The sequence below is a fragment of the Mauremys reevesii genome, linkage group 2 (genome assembly GCF_016161935.1).
Source record: "Mauremys reevesii isolate NIE-2019 linkage group 2, ASM1616193v1, whole genome shotgun sequence".
Classification (NCBI taxonomy): domain Eukaryota; kingdom Metazoa; phylum Chordata; order Testudines; family Geoemydidae; genus Mauremys; species Mauremys reevesii.
The window spans coordinates 135,270,123-135,293,251 of record NC_052624.1 but is presented as its reverse complement, the minus strand read 5'-3'; the positions used below and the strand labels follow the sequence as shown (position 1 = coordinate 135,293,251).

At 41.8% G+C, this 23,129-nt stretch overlaps 1 protein-coding gene across 6 annotated transcripts in view; it reads right to left on the bottom strand.

Moving 5' to 3' along the window:
• Positions 1-23,129, bottom strand: part of FBXL7 (F-box and leucine rich repeat protein 7) — a 373,947-nt gene that overhangs the window by 273,916 nt on the left and 76,902 nt on the right. For 5 of the 6 annotated variants that reach the window (XR_005594277.1, XM_039525487.1, XM_039525488.1 and 2 more), the window contains exon 2: positions 11,229-11,318. The exons of the other annotated variant lie outside the window; for it this stretch is intronic. Coding sequence is in view for 1 of the 5 variants with exons in the window: in XM_039525485.1 (XP_039381419.1) it covers positions 11,229-11,318 (90 nt within the window). In the remaining 4 variants the exon portion in view is untranslated. The remainder of the gene's footprint in view (positions 1-11,228; positions 11,319-23,129) is intronic. 6 annotated transcript variants of the gene reach the window in all.

Below are 23,129 nucleotides of genomic sequence, written 5' to 3'. Positions count from 1 at the left end.
ACATGCTGCTTGAACCAATTACATTTGCGTATGCATTCAGATATGTTGGTTACAACAAGTTTAAATAAATAGTGAATGCTGTTTATTGTGCCAAAGTGTTTATAATTTTGGATTTATTAACTGTCATGCCTTCCGCCCCACACCCTGATTTTTGGCTTCAATGATGCGTTGCTGAATGTACCAAAAAGTAACATTACAGTCATCTAGAGTTCTGCTGTTTGCAAAGACTCAAGAAACTACAGGAAACTCAGTGGTTTTGTGTTTCAAAACCAATTCAAAACAGCCCTCACTTACACTCACAGCCAACTGAACATAGGCCTAATTTCAAATGAACAGGGGTAGATTTAGGATTTCACATCAAAACCAGACAATTTGCTGAATGCAATAAGACCCACTTAGAGAACAGATATGCAGCATGGTCCCAAGACAATGAGTTGCACTCCCTGCTAAACGCTGTTGCTGCAAGAAGAGAAAGAGAGAGATGAGGTGAGGGATTCACTGGTAAAGGAGCCAGGGATCACACATATACTTATATAACATCCAGAATGTGTGTTATCTGGATATTCAGCATTCATATTAGAATCAGCTTCTAACATTGCACAAACTGATGTAAAAAATAAGAGCTGGGTTTATGAGAAAATACCTCAGCCAGTATCAGATTAAGAAGCAGGTCATAAAGTGCTTACAGCAAAAATTCACTTGGCTAGACGTTTACATCCTTTCTTTCAGCTTTGAACCTTGCTACACTGATCCATTTCTCTGTCATCTCAGGAATGGATCAGTGCAGCGGTTTTTAACCTGTGGTCCACAGACCCCTGGGGGTCCACAGACTATGTCTAAGATTTCCAAATGGGTCTGCACTGACATTCAAAAATTTGTAGGGGTCTGCAATTGAAAAAAGGTTGAAAACCACTGGATTAGTGTAAAAAGCACTTATAAGGGGATACATTGCTAGACTTTTCAAAAGCTTCAGCTAGTGCAGAACATGAGCTGCCTATGTTACACTTGTGATCAGTGATGCATTTGAGGACCATTAGTTCTTTAAACACTTTAACTGCCTTGAGTACACTCTGTCAGAGACCATGTGTGATGTTGCACTCCATATGTTTATGGAAATGCGCTTATGAGTGCCAATATAATGTCACTGGAATATACTTTATGCAAAAGGTCTCTTGTAAAGTATCATTACAAAGCTTATAATCTACTGAGTGTGTTCAACTTATTTGTATGAATGTATCATTCTTGTATTTGAAGCTAGAAATATGAAGTATTACTCTGAAGTCTTATTGTAACTATGCAAACTGTGGGCCATTAATGGTGGCTTGGAATCTTGATGGCTCCCATTAACCAGGACAATTGGTTGTAACTGGCTCTGTTTACTTGTAAGCCTTCCTGTATATGTGGATGCCAACCAGTGGGTAATGAAGTCTCACAGGACATGCGAACATGTCACATGACACTGGAATCCATCTTAAAGCTAGTGCTTTTCCATTTAGAAGGAAGGGTGGGAACCCAGAGAGACAAACAAAGGATTCCTGCCTTGTGCCAAAGATATAAAAAGGGGGGTAGAACAGAACAAAGGGGGCTGCCAGTCATGAGAAATCCCCTGGTTACCGCCTGGGCTGGAACTTTCAAGAAATGTACCAGGGAAAGGATTGGGCCCAGACTCAGAAGGAGTCTAGTCTGTGAAAAAGCTTATTGGAACATCTCTGAGGGTGAGATTTACCTGTATTCAGATTCTTAAATGTATTAGGCTTAGACTTGTGTCTTTCGTTTTATTTGTCTCGGTAACTAACTTTGTTCTGTCTGTTATTACTTGAAACCACTTAAATACTACTTTTTATACTTAATAAAATCACTTTTGTTTATTAGTAAACCCAGAGTAAGTAATTAATACCTGGGGGAGCAAACAGCTGTGCTTATCTCTTGATCAGTGTTATACAGAGTAAACTCAAAAATTGTCTGCCGTCTATAAGCTTTATACATAGTAAAATGGATTTATTTGGGTCTTGGATCCCATTGGGCACTGTGTCTCTGGGTGCTGGAGCAGTTTTGGTTTTGATTTTGATGAGCAGTTTTTGGTTAAAGCCTGCAGCTTTGTGGGTGTGGACCAGACCTGGGTTTGTGTTGCAGCAGACTAGCATGTCTGGCTCAACAAGGCAGGATTCTGGAGTCCCAAGCTGGCAGTGGAAAATGGGCTCAGAGGTAACTTCAGGACGTCAGGTGACAGTACCAAGGGGATGTCTGTCTGGAAGACAGCAAAGGAGATAAGTGGAGGCTCCTGAGCCAGCCCTCCTGTGTTAACAAGCAACGCTTTGATAGAAGGACATTTTCAGTGACGGGTCCTTTACTCTTGAACTTATTTCCCACCTTGATTTGAGAGAGCCCAAGTCAGTTCATCTTCAAGGCATCCTCCCTCCAACCCTCTCCCTCCTCCTGTCTCTTGAAAAGGCTATGGATTTGGGAGCATACAAGTAGGTTAAACAGGGGTAAGCAGTTTTAATGCTGACATAAAAATGATACCCCAGGTGAAGAGAGCCCATATTCTAAATGTATTTTGTACGCTTTATTAGTGCTCCAACATGCATGCACCTGTAGGGTGTAATGAAATGCATGTTTAAGTGATCCAAATAAAACTTTTCTATGCTCGACTCAAAACAATAAAAACGAGGAGTCTGGTGACACCTTAAAGACTAACGGATTTATTTGGACATAAGCTTTCGTGGGCAAAAAACCCATTTCTACAGATGCATGGAGTGAAAATTACAGATACAGGCATAAATATATATTGGCACATGAAGAGAAGAGAGTAACCTTACTAGTGGAGAACCAATGTTGAAGGCCAATTTAGTCAGAGTGGCTGTAGTCCACTCCCAATAATTGATGAGGTGGTGTCAATACCAAGAGAGGTGAAATTGCTTCTGTAATGAGCCAGCCACTCCCAGTCCCTATTCAAGCCCAAATTGATGGTGTTAAGTTTGCAAATGAATTGTAGTTTTGCAGTTTCTCTTTGAAGTCTGTTTTTGAAGTTGTTTTAATTGAAGAACGGCTCCTTTTAAATCTGCTATTGAGTGTCCAGGGAGATTGAAGTGTTCTCCTACTGGCTTTTGTATGTTACCATCGTCATTTATCTTTTTACGTGCCCTGACTAAATTGGCCTACCCCTCTGAAACTCAAACAATCACTGTAAAGCAGTGATAAAGACTTTCTGTTTTAGATCTCCGTTTTTTCTGGGAAGGAAGGTTGGTTATATGCAGAGAGTCAAATAGCCCATATTTCATAAGGTACTCAGGACAAACATTTCATCTTTCTTACGGCTAGCAAGCACTGTGAGATGGTTTCAAGAAGAAGATGTATAAGGATGTGAACATATTGCTTTTACAGATTTCATTTATATTTGTTAACTTAATTTGTCTCTATGGTTCATGAAAATTATCTGAAAGTTGGCTGCTTATGCCATTCATTGGAACCTTCTAAAACAACCACCACAAAATGTTTTCGATACAGCAAGGGAAAAGTACATGAAGTTGTTAGATTTCTAACTGGGAAAAATAAGCAGAGAGTTGTTATGCATTAATGAGTTTAATAATTTAAAAAGTCAAAAAAAGCTTCATCATTTGAGCTGTAGGGTTACTTTTAAAAGACACCGGAAGATATATATACACTGTAGTATCTTATCACATCACAAGCAGTGCTCTGAAGCATAGAACAAAAAAGTTGGAGGGAAGTCACTTTCTTGGGATTCTAGGGAAAGCTTTGCTGAAATCAGTTCCTACGGCTATCCTCTCCCCCCAGCTATTTTCAAGGACTCTTATTGCTATTTGGTTAAATAAGAGCTTGAATTGGATAGATAACTTTAGTACCTCAAGCATTTCCATAATCAAAAGACAAGCTACCCAAAGTATACCTCTACCTCGATATAACGCTGACCTTGGGAGCCAAAAAATCTTACCGCATTATAGATGAAACCATGTTATATTGAACTTGTTTTGATTCACCGGAGTGCACAGCCCCGCCCCGCCCAGAGCACTGCTTTACCACGTTATATCCACGTTCATGTTATACCAGGTGGCGTTATATCAAGGTAGCGGTGTATGTACCTGTATGCCTTTCCATATCCAAGCAAACACGCAGCATTTCCAACATCGGCTATCTACATTCAGAACAAAAACTAAGGGCATATCTACATTGCTGTTAAACCACCGTGGCTGGCCCATGCCAGTTAACTTGGGCTAATAGGACTCAGGCTGAGGGGCAGTTTAACTGCAGTGTAGACATCCAGGCTTGGGCTGTAGCCTGGGCTCTGGGACCCTGTGAGGTGGCTGGTTCCCAGAGCTTGGACTCCAGCCTGAGCATCTATACCACAGTTAAACAGCTCCTTAGCCGGTGCTCCTTAGCCCGAGTCAGCTGGCATGGGCCAGCCACGGGTGTCTAATTGCAGTGTAGGTATACCCTACCAGTCCCACTGACAGACACCTTTAGGGATGCATAAAACTCACAACCAAAGTGGGACTCTCCCAATATTTCACATACTGTAGGACTTGATTGTCAAGTACTACAGTTCTTAGTCTGAAAAAGGAGGAAATGCCCATTCTACAGCCCTCATTTCTGCTGCAAACTCTGTAGGGCTAGGAATCTACATGTGAGGAGAGGGCAACAGCAAATTCCAGAGCAAGATCAATCACAGTCAATGTCAACTTTTCAACAGGCGTCTTCTGGTCTGTGTAACTCTCTGTGATAGCAGGAAAAAGGATAGCTGAGGGTAGGGACCTCGACAGCAACACTACTGAGTGAATCTCAGCCAGATGCTTAAAAACTCTCCATCAAAATGAAGAAGTCATCTGATATTGTGCCTGGCATAACACCCTTATGACGACATTACAACAAAGGATATCACCTTTACAAACACCTTATAATGCTCCTCTTTAAAAGTTATATTTCACATCACAGACACAGATATGCTTCTTAGAAGTACAATCCAGTTTAGCCAAGTAAGGGCAGATGATATACCCAGAAACTGTACACTGCCAAAGAAAGGCAGCAGTAAGTAGTGGTCAGATCATGACTACCAGGGCCATAGCCCTCTAGCACTGCATGCACAATACAGATGTCATTTTCAAAGAAGTGCCACTTAAGTGGTGTGACAAGTATGAATGGATGCTACAGAAGCAATTAGATTTTCACACTGAAACAGTGTGCAATTCAATCATAGCACACGTGAAACAGCACTGCAGGTAGCACCTCTAGAAACTCCTCTCTGCTCTTTTCATGTCCTCTTTTGTATGCACATATTCTCTGTAACGTAATGATTATTTTCAGCTACTGTACTGAAGGTAATTTGTGGATAATACCATGGAGATGGATTCTTAAGAAAAATGCAGGCTCGAATTCAGAAGTTACCTCAAAAGAAAAATCTCCCCTTCTACCAAATTGCTTGTATAAATCAGCTACAGTTAAGCCAAATGCAACTGAATATTGCAAAAATAATTATAATTAGAAGTCAATCTCAACTGGTTCTTGTAAGACAAATTAAAAAAATCAAAGGTTTCAGAGTAGCAGCCATGTTAGTCTGGTTTAAAAAAACAAAATCACACTGCTATAGCATGGTTTTTGGTTCCTGGGACAGGACACAGGTGCAAAGCATTTCAGGGGTTAACCCTTCCCTGAGAATATTTTTCTTTTCAGTCATGGATTTCAAAATTTGTTTTTACCGGCCTGGAAAAAATAAGCTATTAATGTGTTTTCTGGAACTCTCATAAACAGGAATGGTTGAAGGACTAAATAACACTGCCAGTAACACTGCTGCTTCCACAGTACCAGGTAACTATCACAAAATACACACAGATCAAACAGCATTCATCTCCCATTGGAAACTGAATAAAGTGAATGTCACTGATCCAGGCTGAAAAACAAAACAAAATCTGGTTTTGTACAGGGTGCCCACTACAGCTGGATGCCCAGGGACAAGCAGTGCAAGGATATTACAATAGCCTCATATTAAGAGCCAAATTTTAAATGAGATGATTGTTCAGCCTAGACTGTCTCTAGTAAACCAACCACGTGGGTCTTAGAGCATTTAAACAATCCATGACAAAAAAGTTTCATCCTTTGGTTCCCAAAACAGAACCAGGCGTAGGGAGACATAACATGTTCTTTAATTTCTTTAACTTTAATTGGTTAATGGGGAACAAATTTCAGCCAGCCTCTGGTATTGGGAGGGAGGGAAGGAAATGCAATACATGCAGAGTTAGACAGAGGATGGTGGCATACCAACAAGCAGGGGCGGCTCTAACAATTTCGCCGCCCCAAGCATGGTGGCACACCATGGGGGGCGCGCTGGCGGTCGCCGGTCCCGCGGCTCCGGTGGACCTCCTGCAGATGGTCCGCTGGTCCCGTAGCTCCGGTGGAGCATCCGCAGGCATGCCTGCAGGAGGTCCACCAGAGCCGCGGGACCAGCGGACCCTCCGCAGGCATGTCTGCGGGAGGTCCATCGGAGCCGCCTGCCGCCCTCCCGGCAACAGGCAGAGCGCCCCCCGCGGCATGCCGCCCCAAGCACACGCTTGGCGCGCTGGGGTCTGGAGCCGGCCCTGCCAACAAGAGGAACTGTGCCACATTAAGCTGTGTGTATTCATGGCCTACAGTTATTCTGTTTCTGTCTTAACGATACTGTGCCAATCCTAGACAAAACAGTGTTTAGAAGAGTGCCCAGGCATTTTCCCCACCTTATAACCCACCCCTTGCATAAGGAGTAAGTATAAACTCTTGTGCTCAGAGATTAAAGGCTAACTAGTATAGGCACGAGTCTGAAAAGGAAACAGGAAGAGCTGGGGTCATGCCTCCTTGCCCTTTGGTTCAGCAAGTGAAGCTGCTCAGCTATGGAGACTAAGATATGCTGCACCCCTCTGAGAGGTGGAGCAGCAGCATTCTTCCCAATGCACCTGGGAGCTTGGCATGCATTTTGTCTCACTGAGTCACAAAACCACTCATAGCTCCTATAGGTGCGGTGCAGCTGTGCCACCATCCCCCACATTAGGCTGTGTCTTAAAAGCCACAGTTTAGTCAGAGTTTTTCCCGATCTCGAGTGCAGTACATGACCCTAAGCCTCACCTTCAGCACCCATTCACAACAATGGCAATTCCACTGTTGTAAGCCCTACGTCATTCCATCCAGGGTTTGAGGAAATCTCGTGAGGGCGAAAAAAAGACTTCATTTTGAAACTGCTATCTATTTGCTGTCCTCATGCCGTGGTGGAATTACTAGTACAGCACTAAATATCGGTACAGAGAACAGGTGTCAATGTTAATGTAGTACATGGGATTTAGACAGTATTTCCATTTTGTGGAAATGTCCATTTGATCTGATGGCAAGCTGACATGCTCTGAGGCTATTCTTGATGTTGCCTTGCCCCCTTATAGTGGTAGGGTCCAATTTGCCATTGCCCTGAACTACCTATAGTCATTTGCACCACTGCAAGGCGGAAGTAAAGTGCTCACATTGCTCTGGTGTGAAGTACTACATAAGTTGTAGGGCAACAGTGAATCAGGCCCATAGATTTCCTTCCTAGCTCTTTCATGGAAATTCAGTGCTATAACTTCAGCAACAGCTTTGTATCAACAGTCTCAAAGGAAAGGAGGGAGAAAGAGCACACAGCACAACTGGAAAGAATTAGGGTCAGTTTGCAAAGCTAGAATTCAGTTTGGGAGGCAGGGTAAGAATAGAAGGCCTGCAACTTCACATACTTAAGTTCCTGATTTCCTAACCCTACAAGGAGCATAGAATTTAGCTGCCACTAGAGACACAATGGTATTTTTAAAAAGCAGTTATCCACTTATCTGGTGTAGCGTGTTGCATACCGTTCAAAGTCAAGTGGAACAATTCTGTTGGCATCCTTTCATAACCTCCTCTCAACACACACATGCACATAGTCCATTCACAGGACGATTTATGGTACTGTGAACTGTGCCTACTAGTAAGAGTAAAGGATAGAATTAGAGGTTCTCAGCTTTGCCATAGACTTACTGTGTGAGCTGCAAAATCACTTGAAGCTCAGATACTATGGTGATGAGGGCCATGTAAAGTATAAAATACAGTCTTTTTGTGGGTAAGGACTACTATACCGATTCTATGGAAGACTGAAGCACCAAGTATTCTAAAGATAAATTGACTAACAATTGTAGAATGCTTTGTAAACAACAATAAAAAGGCACAACAATTACTACAGTTTGTACAGTGCCATACAATGGGGTTCCATTCTTGGTTGGTCTCTAGGCACTATTGTACTAATTATTAATAATGAAATAATTGAAAGTGTTCTCACAACCTGGAACCTTAAGATTCCATTCAACCAGCAGGAAGGACACATCTTGAGTCTCAACAGGACTATGTGCTATTCAGTTGAATTCACCCTACTGAACAGAAATGAGTTTTAAAAGGTCCCAAGACCTGAAACGGCAGTTTCAGTGTTTTGAGGTGTACAGGATAAGTCCTTTAGCAGGGCACAACACTGGTATTTTGTGGGCTGACAATCACAAGGGAACAAGATATACAAGGAGATGAAAGCAGCACAGGCACACACAAAAAATAAATAAGCAGAGGTGTCAACGTGCATTGCCTGTTGGGAAACACCTATGATGAGAGATAGGTTTACACAGTATGAGATAGTTTAAATACGAAAACAAGATATAGAAAAAGCTATGAGACTCCATTACTCTGGACTCCTTCTAAACCTTCATGACAATTCAGGAAATTCATTTGTCCACTATTTTAGTTCTGCTGGGCCACAGTTTAACTCCCCTCGCTGGTGTGTGCCTGATTAATACAATAATGCTGAATACCATGCTGGCCCTGAAGTTATCCATCACTATTTAAGGACTATTGTGTAAAGCGGATAGATTTCAATGAGAAAATTTACATCATACATTAGCTACACGTAATATTTTAAAAGTTATTTTGAAAATATATGTGATGTTATCCTTAAAGGAATTTTGATTACTGAACACTTCAGTGTTTGCAGCATTGATTAGTTCAGGGGTCGGCAACCTTTCAAAAGTGCTGTGCCGAGTCTTCATTTATTTACTCTAATTTAAGGTTGTGTGTGCCAGTAATACATTTTAACATTTTTAGGTGGTCTCTTTCTATTAGTTATATATTATATAACTAAACTAAACTATTGTTGTATGTAAAGTAAATACGGTTTTTAAAATGTTTAAGAAGCTTCATTTAAAATTAAATTAAAATGCAGAGCCCCTCAGACCAGTGGCCAGGACCTGGGCTGTGTGAGTGTCACTGAAAATCAGCTCGCTTGCCGCCTTTGGCACACGTGCCATAGGTTGCCTACCCCTGGATTAAATTATTTCTTTATTTCCCTGGATTTAGTACAGCAGCATTCTCGAAGTGTTACCTTATACTTCATAAATTCAATTTTAGGATTTATCAACACAGTTGCAGCTATTCCACATTAGCCATTCTAGGCTCTCCTCCTCCCCCCGTAGAGGAGCCCTTCATTTTTGCATCAAGGCATTTTTCTTGACAAAATTTATCTAAGGTGAAACTGGAACCTTAAAGGCTACCACCCACCATGAGAGGTAAAATCTATTGCTACTAGAAATAGGCCTAAAGCAGGATTTTGATCCAGACTGAAATTTCCCCAAATTTCCTACTGTTTACACCCAGCTCTTGTTTTGGGACCATCTCCGGTAATTTTATTTTGGGGTCAATCACTCTTAAGTAAATCTGTTGATTTACAGTAAAACCTCAGAGTTATGAACAGAAGTTACAAATTGACCAGTCAACCACACACCTCATTTAGAACCGGAAATAGACAATCAGACAACAGCAGAAACAAACAAAAAGGCAAATACAGTACTGTACAGTGTTAAATGTAAACTATTAAAAAGGGGGGGAGTTTAAAAAAGATTTGACAAGTTAAGGAAACTTTCATTTAAATTAAGATGGCTAAAGGCAGCATTTTTCTTCTGCATAGTAAAGTTTCAAAGCTGTATTAAGTCAATGTTCAGTTGTAAACTTTTGACACAACAACCATAACTTTTTGTTCAGAGTTACGAACATTTCAAAGTTACAAATATCCTCCAATCCTGAGGTGTTCGTAACTCTGAGGTTCTACCATACTTACAGTTTAAAAGGTAAATAGCTGTAACCAGAGAGCGTTGTTTTATTGAATCCACACTTTTGTTTGTTTGTTTGTTTAAACCATTAAGATGTGTCAGAAACAAAGGCAGGTAGAGAGTAATGACTGCTTGCAGCTTAAATTTGTTATGACAGGAAAAACTGAAGAAATTAGAATAATCTGTTCACAAATTAACCAGATTACATACTATTAAGTGGACATCTTCATGTCTGAGTCATCAGCTAAACATACTGCCCAAAGATCAGATACTTTGCAGCCTGCATCATTAATCCTGACAGATGTGTTTGGTGGTTCCCAATCAGCTACCAAGAGCATTACTGTAAGGTCTAGAGCCAATATTCGTGTGTCCTAACAAAATACAAAACCAGCACCACTTTTCCTTGAATGCTCACCAGTTATGAGATGTATTTTATTAACTTCTCATTCCCAGCAGGAAATGATTGGTGGTTCACCATACTATAGTTCCCTGAAATGCATTAATAAATCAGGGATTTCTATAAGGTGTTAATACAGACATAAAATCTTCCCTCTCCCCCTAAGACACCAAAAAAGGCCATATCTTGAAGTTGACACATACCTTAATCACTCCAGGTGAAATACATCAGTCTGGCCAAATCATTGTCAACTCTCTAGGTCTATAACTGTATTTATTTTTGAATCCTTGGCACAAACTTCCAAGCACATCATTAAATATTTATCACATGGCATTCATAGTAGAGCAATAAAGTTAACTTAGAACTCCACCCACTGTGTTTTCATGAAGTATTTTCCTTGGAAATAAGCTTGAGGTCTGATCACATCCATCTTAATACACAACTACCACCTCCTGTAATAAATGTCTTGAACAAATTCCTTTCAGCAACTCCCTTACACTTATGTTTTGCAGAACTGACTTAAACCCTTACACGATTAAAGCTAAAATCATACAAATGAAGATGTCTGAAAGAGAAGTTTCGTTTTAAATTTACAATGCTCCCAAGGAACCGTGGAGTAGGTTTGGGGAGGGGGATTTAATCTTCTGAAAATAGCCAACATTACACATGGGGAGGGATAACCTAAGTAATGAACACCAGGCGTTTACCTTCACTGGTAGCCGCATTCTTCTGGGCTTTGGTTGGTGTGTGATCTGTACTTGAACTCACGTCGGATGAGATGCTTGAGCTGCCTTTGCCTGCAAAAAAGGCGTGGGAGAGAAACAGCATGAATATTAACAGCAGAGAAGAATCCTGAATATCAGAGGCTGATGTTCAGTTTGTACTGGGTAGGGGCAAGAAATAAATGCACTATAGACTACAGAATAAGTCTCCTTTTAATTAGGGTTGCAAGTCTTACCTGTTTGTGGGAGGCTCCCACTGCAGATTTTCACAGCTCCATAATAAATTTAAAATTTGAATTTATCATTAGCAGTTGCAAGAGAAGAACTGGACATTTACCAAAGGTTACTAATGCAAAGGTAGCCCAGGTAAAGTAAAATAGGTATTGACCCTGCTTGGTGAACATGTGGATTAATCAAAATTTCTAACAGACTGGTGTATATCGGACTATATCACTAAAAGCACAATAACCAGGGAGAGAGAATGCATGGTGTTGAAGTTAAGGCCTTGCACTAAAACTCAGAATATCTGGGTTCCATGCCCAGCTCTGTCACTGACTTTCAATGCAACATTTGGCACCTGCCTTTATCACACTCACATTTCACAGACTGATAAATTGCTTAATTGTATAGCTGATTGACTACACTTATGGTTTGTTATGAAAAATGTTCAAGAGACCAAATAATCAAACTTAACCAAAATGTGTTATCTAAAGATGAAACAGTACAATACAAAAAGGAGATACACATACCCATTTTCCAGGAAGTAATTATCTCTCAGCATATTTACCTTGCACAGAAGGTACGCCCTCCCAAGACCACTTGTATTTGTAGGATGGCTCCTTACAAGTTAGAAATCATTTCATACATCACATAAGAGCCAACCCACCAGCTTGTACTAGCACTTTAACATGTGGTTCTGGATACTAGTCTTCCAGGTCCTGTTCTGTGAAGCTATCTCTGCAGAATATTAATGTATTTTGCCTTTGATCTGTTTACTATCCACTTAGGTCAAATGCTAAGTTGTCCTGTTCCAAGATATTGTGGGATATAGCAGTGAACAGCACTGTGGGGAAAACAATACAATTCAGTTGGTATAACACTGTTTCCCAAACTTGGGACGCCGCTTGTTTAGGGAAAGTCCCTGGTGGGCCAGGCTGGTTTGTTTACCTGCCGCGTCAGCAGGTCCAGCCGATCATGGCTCCCACTGGCCACAGTTCGCTGCTCCAGGCCAATGGGAGCTGCTGGAAGTGGCACGGGCTGAGGGACGTACCAAGTTTGGGAAACACTGGCATAACTGCTCAACATTCATACATACAATATTCATACTGTGTAATACATACATATTAATGTAGTATAAATAATGCCTATGGCAAACATTGACTGCTCCCTGTTTGCCAGATTCTTACCTATCTTACAGGGATATGAGAGAATAGAATGTATTAACTGTGAGGTGTGTAGATTATATGGCTTCACATAACCATACTAACACGAAGACAGACAACTTAACTTTGGAAACATTGTTGGCAGCCTCAACAATCAATTCGCACGGACACTGAACTATCTTCGTCCAGAGGCATGGTCCCTCCAGAACAGGATTCAGGCACTTTGCTAACATCCCAGGCTTGATCTGTTCTGAAGATGTACATCCTGAGGACTAGTTCACCCTCCTTCATGTCCACTAAAACCACAGTTGTTAAATATTTCTTCAGTGTTGAAAAACATACAAGGTAAAGAGCGTAGGTGAAAAATTATGGTTACTAACTTAACATTTACCAAACACCAATATCATCTGTGAACCACCAGTATCTACATCAGAGGGTGAAGCTGTGGTATCCCAGATAGCACTCTGAGAAAACTGTTGCCAAAGACTGACATTTTGATGGCAACTATTGTACCTGGCAGCCTTATGATTCAATGGACTGTTAGTCAACAGAAAACAATTTCCAGAACACCTACAAATAAAAGGGTTAAATTAGCAGACAAAAAACTCCTCAAAATAGTTAATGTATTTCCTTTTCACATGGCTCAGAGTAATTAAAAAATTCAAGTCAATGGGTCATATCACCTAAACAGGAAAATAAATCAGCTTCTATTTCCTCACACCTTGACATATTGCTTGAAATGACAACATTCTGGAACTAAGCACCATTTATTGTTGCTGCTTTCTCCTGCTTTTTACCACAAGCCAGGACAATGCAATGCTACTTTGCATCAGCTTTGTTCAAATCTCTTGCCACATTCCACTATACCAGTGGTTTTCAACCTGTGGTCCGTGGACCCCTGGAGGTCTGCAGACTATGTCTAAGATTCTCAAAGGGATCTGCATCTCCATTTGAAATGTTTTAGGGGTCTGCAAAATTAAAAAAAAAAAAAAAGTTGAAAGCCACTGCACCAACGCTCTTGGGTCCATCTGAACAGTTATGCTGTATTCAGATACAAAGTAAAAATACAGAAAGAAGCTAGGGTGGGGAGAAAAAATTACCGTGGCTAAATACCTCAAGAGAGCTAGAACATACAAGATGGAGTGCTGTTTTAGGTTAACACCTTTCTAATTCCTGGTAACGAGACCCACAAGGCCCCACCCAACTCTGCCTCTTCCCCCAGCCCTGCCCCCATCACTCACTGCTCCCTCCCCCTCACTCCCATCACTTGCTGGATCATCTCAAGGAGTCTGCCTGCAGGTAGGAGATGGCCCTAGCTGAGCAGGGGCTGGTGTGGGTTAATGATCCGATGACTCCCCACCCCGTGGTAACCGCGGTTTTAGTTCAGGTGCCATTTAGGGTTGCCAAGTCCCCTTTTTGACCAGACTTTCCAGTTGAAAACTGGGCACCTGGCAACCCTAAATGGCACCCAGACACAAAAGCCAAAAACCAGACTGTCCAGGTAAAAAACAGATGGGTGTCAATCCTAGTGCGCTTACCTTGTTTTTTGTCCAAGGACACAAAAGTAGGAGAAAGAAGTGCAATGGGAAAAATCTGGGCTTGTAAGAGGAGATAAGATTAGAGAGTGAAGGAAGATAAGAGGGGAGGGTTTTAAAATGGACAGTGCGGAATAGGGCGGTTACTTAAAAGAACAAACCAAATTTAAAAGCCGGGTTGACACAAAAAAAAGCAGAACTGAATCGCCACTGAATTAGCACTATGGGGCCTGATTCAGTTTAGACTAGCATACCCTTACCCAGACTATATCTACATTATAGCAAAGACTTTTCCTGCAAGCACAGACTGGTACTCACACTTGTTAAGTATTGCCAAGGCACAAGCTATGACTTTTCTACAGCCACAACTGTGAGCAACAAAGATCAACCAATCAGCAATGTATTTGATAGTTCTAAGAAAATGAAGGCTGTACAATACAGTTACATTTAAGAAGTGTCCTATAGCCCAAGTATATTACAATTAACTACAGCTGAAGAATGTTAAGCAAAGCATTTTAAAGTTATGGTGGGTTTTTTTTAAATAAAGTTACATTATATGCAGAAAACTAGCTGACACCATGTTTCTGTCACTTGAGTAAACCTATAATCATAGGAATGTTAGCAAGAGACTTTTCTGATCTGTTATTTCAATCAAGCATTCCTTGGGGTTCTGCATTAAAGTATGCCTGGTTTTCATAAATTTGGATGTAAAGAGGTCTGCTCTTTTAAACGTGCCACAGCAAAATGAGAATTTAACTTTTTTTTTTTAAAATGAGAAATGACTGTTGAATATGCAAACCTAAGGGCCTTCTCAAGCCAGGTACTGCCACTTATGCCTTAGGTCAGTCCCAAAGAAGCAGTCTCCACCATAAAATTGCTCAAGTTGACGCGTTCCCTGATATGTGAGATGAGCTATGGAGTGGGGGTATATTAAGGGAGCAGGAAGAATTAAAAAGAAACACTTGAGCTAGTCAGGGGGAGGTAACCAAAAGGTTTCATCAGAGCCCATATTCTCAATGAGTCACCAGTTTGGTTCCTTTAAACTTAAAAGAATGTTGACCAAAAATAACTTGGGTAGCACATTGCTTCCACTGCTCTGATGCAGGGACAAGGAAAGAATGGAGGTGTATGAAACCCACAGTCCTTCACAAGCTGCCCCAAGTTAATAGGCCTCCAAGCTTAGGTGTCAGTGTTTGTGGTGGGAGAAATCAAGTTGTGCACAGAGTACAGAAGGCATAGGGTTGCCAAGTTTTCTTTTGGGGGGTGAGGTGTTAGATTTTATTTTTAAAACACAAGCTTCAGGAAGAGACCAGAAGGTTTGGGATATTTCACAAGCAAGGACAAAACTCAGTAGGTATTAGCCGCATAAGGCATCAAATCACATCTAACACTGCACCCATGTACTGGGCATTTCAGCTCTAAAAGCAGAGCAGCATTTCCATAGAACATTGTCACATTCTGCTGCAGCATAGAAACTACAAGACTAAACAGATAAAGAGGATAGGATGACAAGGTCTGATTAACAGTACAATATAGTCTTTGGAACCATTTCTTCCAATGTGGTGAATTCTTTCACAGGGAAAGGAAATCAATAACACAAACCATGAACAAGCCACACTTGCCAGCTGCATGCATGAAACAAACAGATATTTGCATTGTTGGAGCACAAGGTCTTGTAGTGGGAGCGAAAGCTGTCAATAGTAGCAAATCTTCTGTCCCTCTACAGGCAAGCCACTAGAGCAGAAAACTGAGCAGCTAATGGCAATGTATTACTTAGGATGGTATGTTTCTGTAATGCTCTTGAAATCCCAGTCTATATTACCCACTTTAAATGCACTTTTAACATTGACAAATTCCAATAGGGCATGTAATTTACAAATATTTGTTAACAGCTTTAAAATAAATCCAATTATACAGAATGATTGTAGCCAGACACCAATTTTGACATAATTATAAAATATTAACAGAAAAATAATTTCCCACAAAATGGAGCCGTTTCAACAGAAAAGAGGGTGCCCCAACCCCAGAATAGCCAATAGTCTAGTGCTTACAGAACTCACCAGGGCTGTAGGAGACCTGGTTCAAGTCCTTGCTCCAGACCAGGTATTTGAACCCAGGTCTCCTTCATCCCAAGTGAGTCCGTACTCCTGGTTTTGGGGCATAAGGGGGCCACTGCTGCCTCTTCCACTTGGCGAATGGCAGCTAAGTCTCCTTTTGTCTTTGGACCAAAACATTTTTGGTGGGGCTCTAAACTGTTCAATGAATGAGGACACTAATTTACAAATCATTTTGCAGCAACTGAAATCACAGTTTTTGGCAAATACGTGATTAATCTGAAAATTTTTGCCCATCTCCACTCATCCCAATAATTTTGCCATTCAGTGTCTTGTAGGCAATGCTAGTTTGAGTTCTTGCTTCTCTAAGAAGGTCTGTCCCTCCCCAATAGACAGCCAATAAACATTTTGCTGCTCCTAATATTTTGGTGCCTTAGGCAGCTGCCTCGCTCTGCCTCTGAGAAAACCAGCCCTGCTTATAAGCCTAGACTGGTAATGAGCAGCAACAGCCGCCACCACATGCCAACAATCATAAATTGCATGTATTGATTTAAAAACCAGAAACAAAACAAAACCAAAACAAAAGACAGTAAAAATCCTACGGTCCAGAATAAATTATTTCAAAAGCTGCACTGGGAGGAGTGTATAACCACAGAGAATTTCAATAAAACAGACAGCAAGCAAAAGCAGATTCTTACATGATGCCCTATCCCACTCTCAATTAAAAATACACATTGCATTAAGACGAACCTTTTGATATTTCAACATAAATATCCCACTGCCACAGACACCGCCAGATCAGGGCCGCCCAGAGGATTCCGGAGGCCCGGGGTCTTCAGCGGCGGGGGGGGCCCTTCCGTTCCGGGACCCGCCGCCAAAGTGCCCCGAAGACCCGCGGCGGGAGCCCCCCGCCGCCGAATTACCGCCGAAGCGCAGCCCGGTCTTCGGCGGTAATTTGGTGGCGGGGGGCCCTTCTGTTCCGGGACCCGCCGCCGAAGACCAGGCTGCGCTTCGGCGGCGGCGGGTCCCCCCCGCCCCGGCCCCAGCCTCTTACCCGAGCGCGTCTCCGGCGGGGCCTGAGCTCCGTCCCGCTCAGAGCCGCGTGGTGAGGGGGCGGGGCTGTGAGCTCCACGCCGAGCGGAGGGAGCTGCCCCGCCTCCTCCCCACGCGACTCTGAGCGGGGCGGGGCTCAGGCCCCGTTGGAACTCCCAGCCCCGCCCCCTCACCACACGGCTCAGATCGGGCCGGGGCTCAGGGGCTCGGCCGGAGACTCGGCGCTTGATGCGCTGAGGCTCCAGGAGAGGGGCGGAGGCGGGAGCCTCCGCTCTTCTCTTGGGGGCCCCTGCGGAACCTGGGGCCCGGGGCAAATTGCCCCCTTTGCCCCCCCCTCTGGGCGGCCCTGCGCCAGATTGTTACAGACCCTTACACAGGTTTGCAGGGGGAAGCACACCATGAGTGCAGCCTGCACAAGAGCATGACGCATTGAGGAAATCTATCCAGTAACAAGAGACAATTAATGCCACACTTCTTAGTAAGAGAAAGGTGTGCTATTATCATCCAGTGGGGGGGAAATATTGAAGGTCTACTATGTTTAACAAAATTACAGGATACTTTAAACAAAACAAGGAGTTAAGATAAACAGGAGGATGACTGGATATCTGGCTCATTTTGGAATGACAAGTGATCAGAGGTTTGATGTTTTCAAGCCAATAAGAATAGGCTTTAAGATTACTATCAGACAAATTAGGACCTATTTTACAAAGCTGTGCAGGGAAATATGGGGACAGGTGTATGTTATGTGCACCACAGGTGGAAGTGAAGGGAGACAGCAGCCTCCAGAGGAGCATTACTCCCCTTCTCACGCAGGTGGGCAAAGAGGGGATTGAACTTTAGGGAAATAGTTTCAGGCCCCCTCCACACCACAAAAAAGTGCATTTTCCAGTGAAAAACACTCAAAAAAGTTGCCAAACTCTACTGGTAACTAGAGTCCAGATCACAGGATGCTAGACTCTCTGGAAGAGATGTGATTTATAACACTGCAAATGAGGAACTTATCTAAATCTTTAACATAGATTTGAATTTTCCTTGTCTGATATACCTAATAGATATGAACCATGATGCTTACCTGTAAATGCCACTCTTTCCCTTTTTCCTAGATCAACATGCATTCATTGATCTTTCCCTAAATGCAGCTTAATTTTTCTCGTAACACTTCAAAATATGGTTTTTAAGGCATGTTATATATATTTGATACATCGAGAAGGTATGAAATAATAAAACTTAAAATGTATAGGACATACAGCAAACAAATGTATTTTCCACTTCATTTCTAAATGATACACATTACACTGATCAGTCTTTCAGCCTTTAAAAGCTCTCTGGTATCTTCTTGCACAGAGCGCTGCCCTACATGGGTGCTTTACTTTTAGAAAAAAGTGTTATTTTTATAAGTTTCTTTACAGTAACTGACAACCCACTGTAGTAGCTGGATTTGAAGGAATATCTGGCTTCTATTTCTACAGAAGATATACTTTGAATAAATGAATAAGTACAGTAAAACTGGTGTTGAAAAACACACCATTGACTATCTTTTTCTAATATCAAAACAAAAACAACCACTTTGCGTTTATGCCAAGGAGATTATATACTACAGAATTGGCTGGGTTACATTCCCTAACTCTATTGCTTCGTAGACTTCTACTTAATAAATGAGGCACCTCTAATCCTTTTCTTGAAGTATCTGACCTATCTCAAACATACCTGAATTAAAGAGTAATATTTACACATTCATCTGTTTATAAAAAATACACAGAAGTTAAGTTTCAGTAATATTTCAAAACAGAGCTTTCATTTATTCCTTCCCAACACGCATATGTCCCTTCTATAGCCTTTATAAATAATGAAGCTTGAAAATTTTTATCCCACTTTGAATGTTTATTGATCCCACATCCTCAGAATATTTATTGATTACCATAAATTCTTCCCAAATTTGGCTACACAGAAGAGTCTATTTGATTATGATATTGGCACAATTCACAACAGATCAAAACAAAATGTTTTAGTTAGACCCTAAAGGAGCGTACTCATTATACCTAAACAACAAAGACTAAATGGTTTCCGTTCAGAAGGCATCATAGCATACTTACACTTTGAAGAATCGAAAGAAACCAAGATGTACAAAAAGTTAGTGGACCACCTTAGAAGGCCACAAAATCATGACCTGGAGTTACACTCTCAGGCCTGGATTATTTCATCTAAAAATCCAGCCTTAGTATGACTAAAATCCAGTCTCTCACACTAATCCTCGTATTAATAAATAGGCCCCTTATTATAGCAAAGCCAGAAATCCCAATTATTTGTGTTCTCCTATTAAACTGTAAGTATTATACCCCATAGTGGCACTATACTTACAGCAAGTTAAGTTTATACATGAGACAGGATCATAAATCAACACTCCTAACCCTAAAACAGAACAGGTGAAATACAAAGGAGGAGGAAATCAGAACAAAAACCAGACTTGAGGGTAAGCTAAGATCAAAACTAATTGATTCTGTAATTTTAGGGGGGGGGGGGAATCTAGTAAATTTATATAGTATTTCTGAAGAGTGCTCAAAACTGCAACCCAAGAAGGAATGCTAATTAAATAATTTGTTAGTATAATAGGATGGGTCCAGCTATAAGTGATCAAATTAATCTAATTGGAGATGAATTCATGAATGATTTGTTTCAGAGACAACACTAGATCAGATTTGTATTTATGATGTTTCATTTGCTGACCTTTTTGAGTATTTGGCACCAGAGGGCAAGTTTTCAAACACAAAGTTTCTAAGATTTGGTAAATCTTCATTGTAGATCAAAAGCTGAAGTTCTTACTCAGTCATGACTACCACTTTGAGGGCTTCTGGATTTGGCCTTTAATTAGTATTAAGATACATGTTACAGGAAATTACAAAACTCATCTATAACTTTACCCCTCGCCTTGTTCTGGCTTTTTCCCCCCCTTTCAGTCACTGCTTTTTATATCACATTGGGCTTTGAATTTGTTACATTTGTTGTATATATGAAAGGTCACAAGTGACATTGCGAATTTGTACTGTGACTCTGTAGAAGGGCTAGTCCGAGGCTCGTCCCTCCGCGGGGCTGTGGGGGATCCCACCGCCTCACAATAGTTCACTGTGGGCCCAGCCCTGGGTGAGGGCAGGGCAGCAAACAGTCTGGTGCTCAGGCTTCTGAGTGTCTGGTGCAAGGGGGAGACTGCCAACCGTGATTGGGGTGGCGGGGGGGACACAGGCCCACCCACTCCACTGTGTCCCAGCCCGGGGCCCTGGCAGCGGCAGGAGACTCGCTGCTGTGTCAGTGGGGATCCTGACTGCAACACACTATCATGGGCTCTGGCTGAGCTACAGCCAGACCAGAGTCGACTATCCCCGGGTTACTTCTGGACGATGCCTCGTAGGGTACCTGGGTTAGGGCGGTGTCCTCGGAGGTTTCCGGCACCATCGGTTCCTCCGGGTAACGGGTAGGCTGGGCTGCTCCTCAGGGTAGCTGGCCAGGGTAGGTTTGGCTGGCCCAGCCAGTCCTCGCATCGGCTGCAGACTGCCAGCGTGTCCCAACCCGGAGTTAGGCCACAGGCATCTGGCCTCTCCAGCGGCTGGCTTTCAAGTGAGCTCTGCAGTTGGGCTTTTCTACTTCCCGTCCTGTGCCCTGCCCTCTGGAGGGAAGACACAGGACACGCTAGCGCCGCTGATGTTGGTGCTAGGCGAGGCTTGTCCGTCCGCAGGGCTGTGGGGTATCCCACCGCCTTGCTACAGACTCATACTAAGAATATAATACACAGATTCTACAGTGTATACCCCGGAGGTTCTTAGAATATAATGTATGGGCTACTGGTGCCCTGGTGAGAGCGAGATGGTCACATGATGCTGGCTCATTACCATCTGGTAAATCAGTTAATACAACTACAAGTACATTAAATACTTTCCTAGTATTACTTTCCCATATAAGAAGTTACTGTAGTTGCCACAGGGGTATTGTGTAATCAAGAATGAAAAGGGAGATGGTCACAGAAATCACGAATACTGAGAGGTTTCCACAATACAATCAGTATTGTAATATGGTCCGCATGGCAAAAGTGTTACAGAATCCTTGGTATGTGCCTTACTATTTGATTTAAATAAAGTATTAATTATGAGAAAGACAGTAAGAACTGCTGTTGAAGTCTAGAGAATGGTTGATTGGTGCTCATTTTCCCTTTTCATTGATCATGCTTTGGCATGTTCTGCCTCAATTCAGTAATTTTCAAAAAGCCCCAGTCTCTTACACCATCATAGCTAACATCAACTTTGACAGTTCATAACTGAGCTCACATGGCAGCATTTAGATTAACAGGATTTATGTGGAATAAGTGAGATCTGAATTGTATTGAGCCTTGCTTGGACAGATGGTTCCTTTGATAATTAGGCACACTGCCCAATCTCTCATGGAAAATAAATTTAAAAAAACAGGATAAACAATAAGCACAGTGACAAAAACTAGGGCCAGTTTTCAAGATGTTCCAAATCTAAGATCTTTGGATGGGGTATCTGCTCATATGCCATCTAGTCCTCTTTTTTTGCTATGTTTATTTGTAAAACTTCCAATAGAACTGTTGAAATTTTAACTGCTACTTATTTAACTCCTTCGCCCTAGGGACCAATTAGCAAAGTGGAGTGATGAGTGGTGGAAATAACTGAGTGATGCAGCCTTGCATGCAACAAGCATGTCAAAAAAAAAATCATGTCGAAATCAAAGATGATAGGTGCAGAACACAACAGGAAAATAAAGAATGGAATCCATAATATTGGAATAGAGTGTACAAACAGGGTAGAGCATGAGTGTGTTTCATCACCAAGAACAGAACAGAATGTATAGATGAGGGAAAAGCAGATCCCATTACAGGAGAAGAGTAGAACCATAAAAGCAAAGTCAAAAGATCAAGACAAAATAGGGTATGAAAAGGTAAATTAGCACTGGGAAAAGTGAAGTAATGGTACAAAAAGAGAAAGTGAGATTAAAAAGTCAGAGTAGCAGAAACTGCTACAAACATACTTTAAGTAAAAGTTAGTAGGAACAGATATTCATGAATGACAAGGGTTTCATCCTGATATGCAAGAGAAATAAAAACAGTACTAAGGTCATAAATACCATAAGAATTTCTCTCTTGTAGATGGATGCCTGAAAGGTCATAGGAGAGCATTCCATTTTCCTCCATAGTTCACTTCCCTTGACTGCATCCTGTAACTGTAATTCTGTTTTGTGGCTGCCTCCTCAGCATCTGCCCTTTAGGAGGCAGACAAGTATGATTTTACAAACCTGGGCTGCTACTTGTAAGAGGACGGGCCTTCTAAAGAAACACATTTAAAGAACTCTGTGGCTCTGAGTCAAGGGATACATACAAAACACCTCAAAAACCTGCTTGATAGGTTTAATAGCCCCAAAATCTTGTCTTTGATAAAGTCAGTCAACAGAGTAGAAAGCCTTAGATGCAGAAACTGATACCAGCTTATCAATACTGAAATGAAAAACAAAGCCTTAAGCAATGTCTATGCTAAAAATGCTACAGAGGTACAGCTACAGTTGTAGTGCTTCAGTGCAGACAATAACTACAGCAACAGGAGGGGTTCTCCTGGCACTGTGGGTAATTCACCTCACCAAGAGGCAGTAGCTAGGCCGATGGAAGACTTCTTCCATCGACCTAGTGCTGTTGATGCCAGGGGTTAGGTCAGTTTAAGTAGGGGTCTCAGGGATGTGGATTTTGCATACCCCTGACAGACACAGGTATGCCAATATAACTGTTCAGTGTAGACCAGCCTTTATTCTCTTTGCAACACAGCACAGAAAGGAGTAAACACACAGAAATGAAGCCACTGGGAGTAG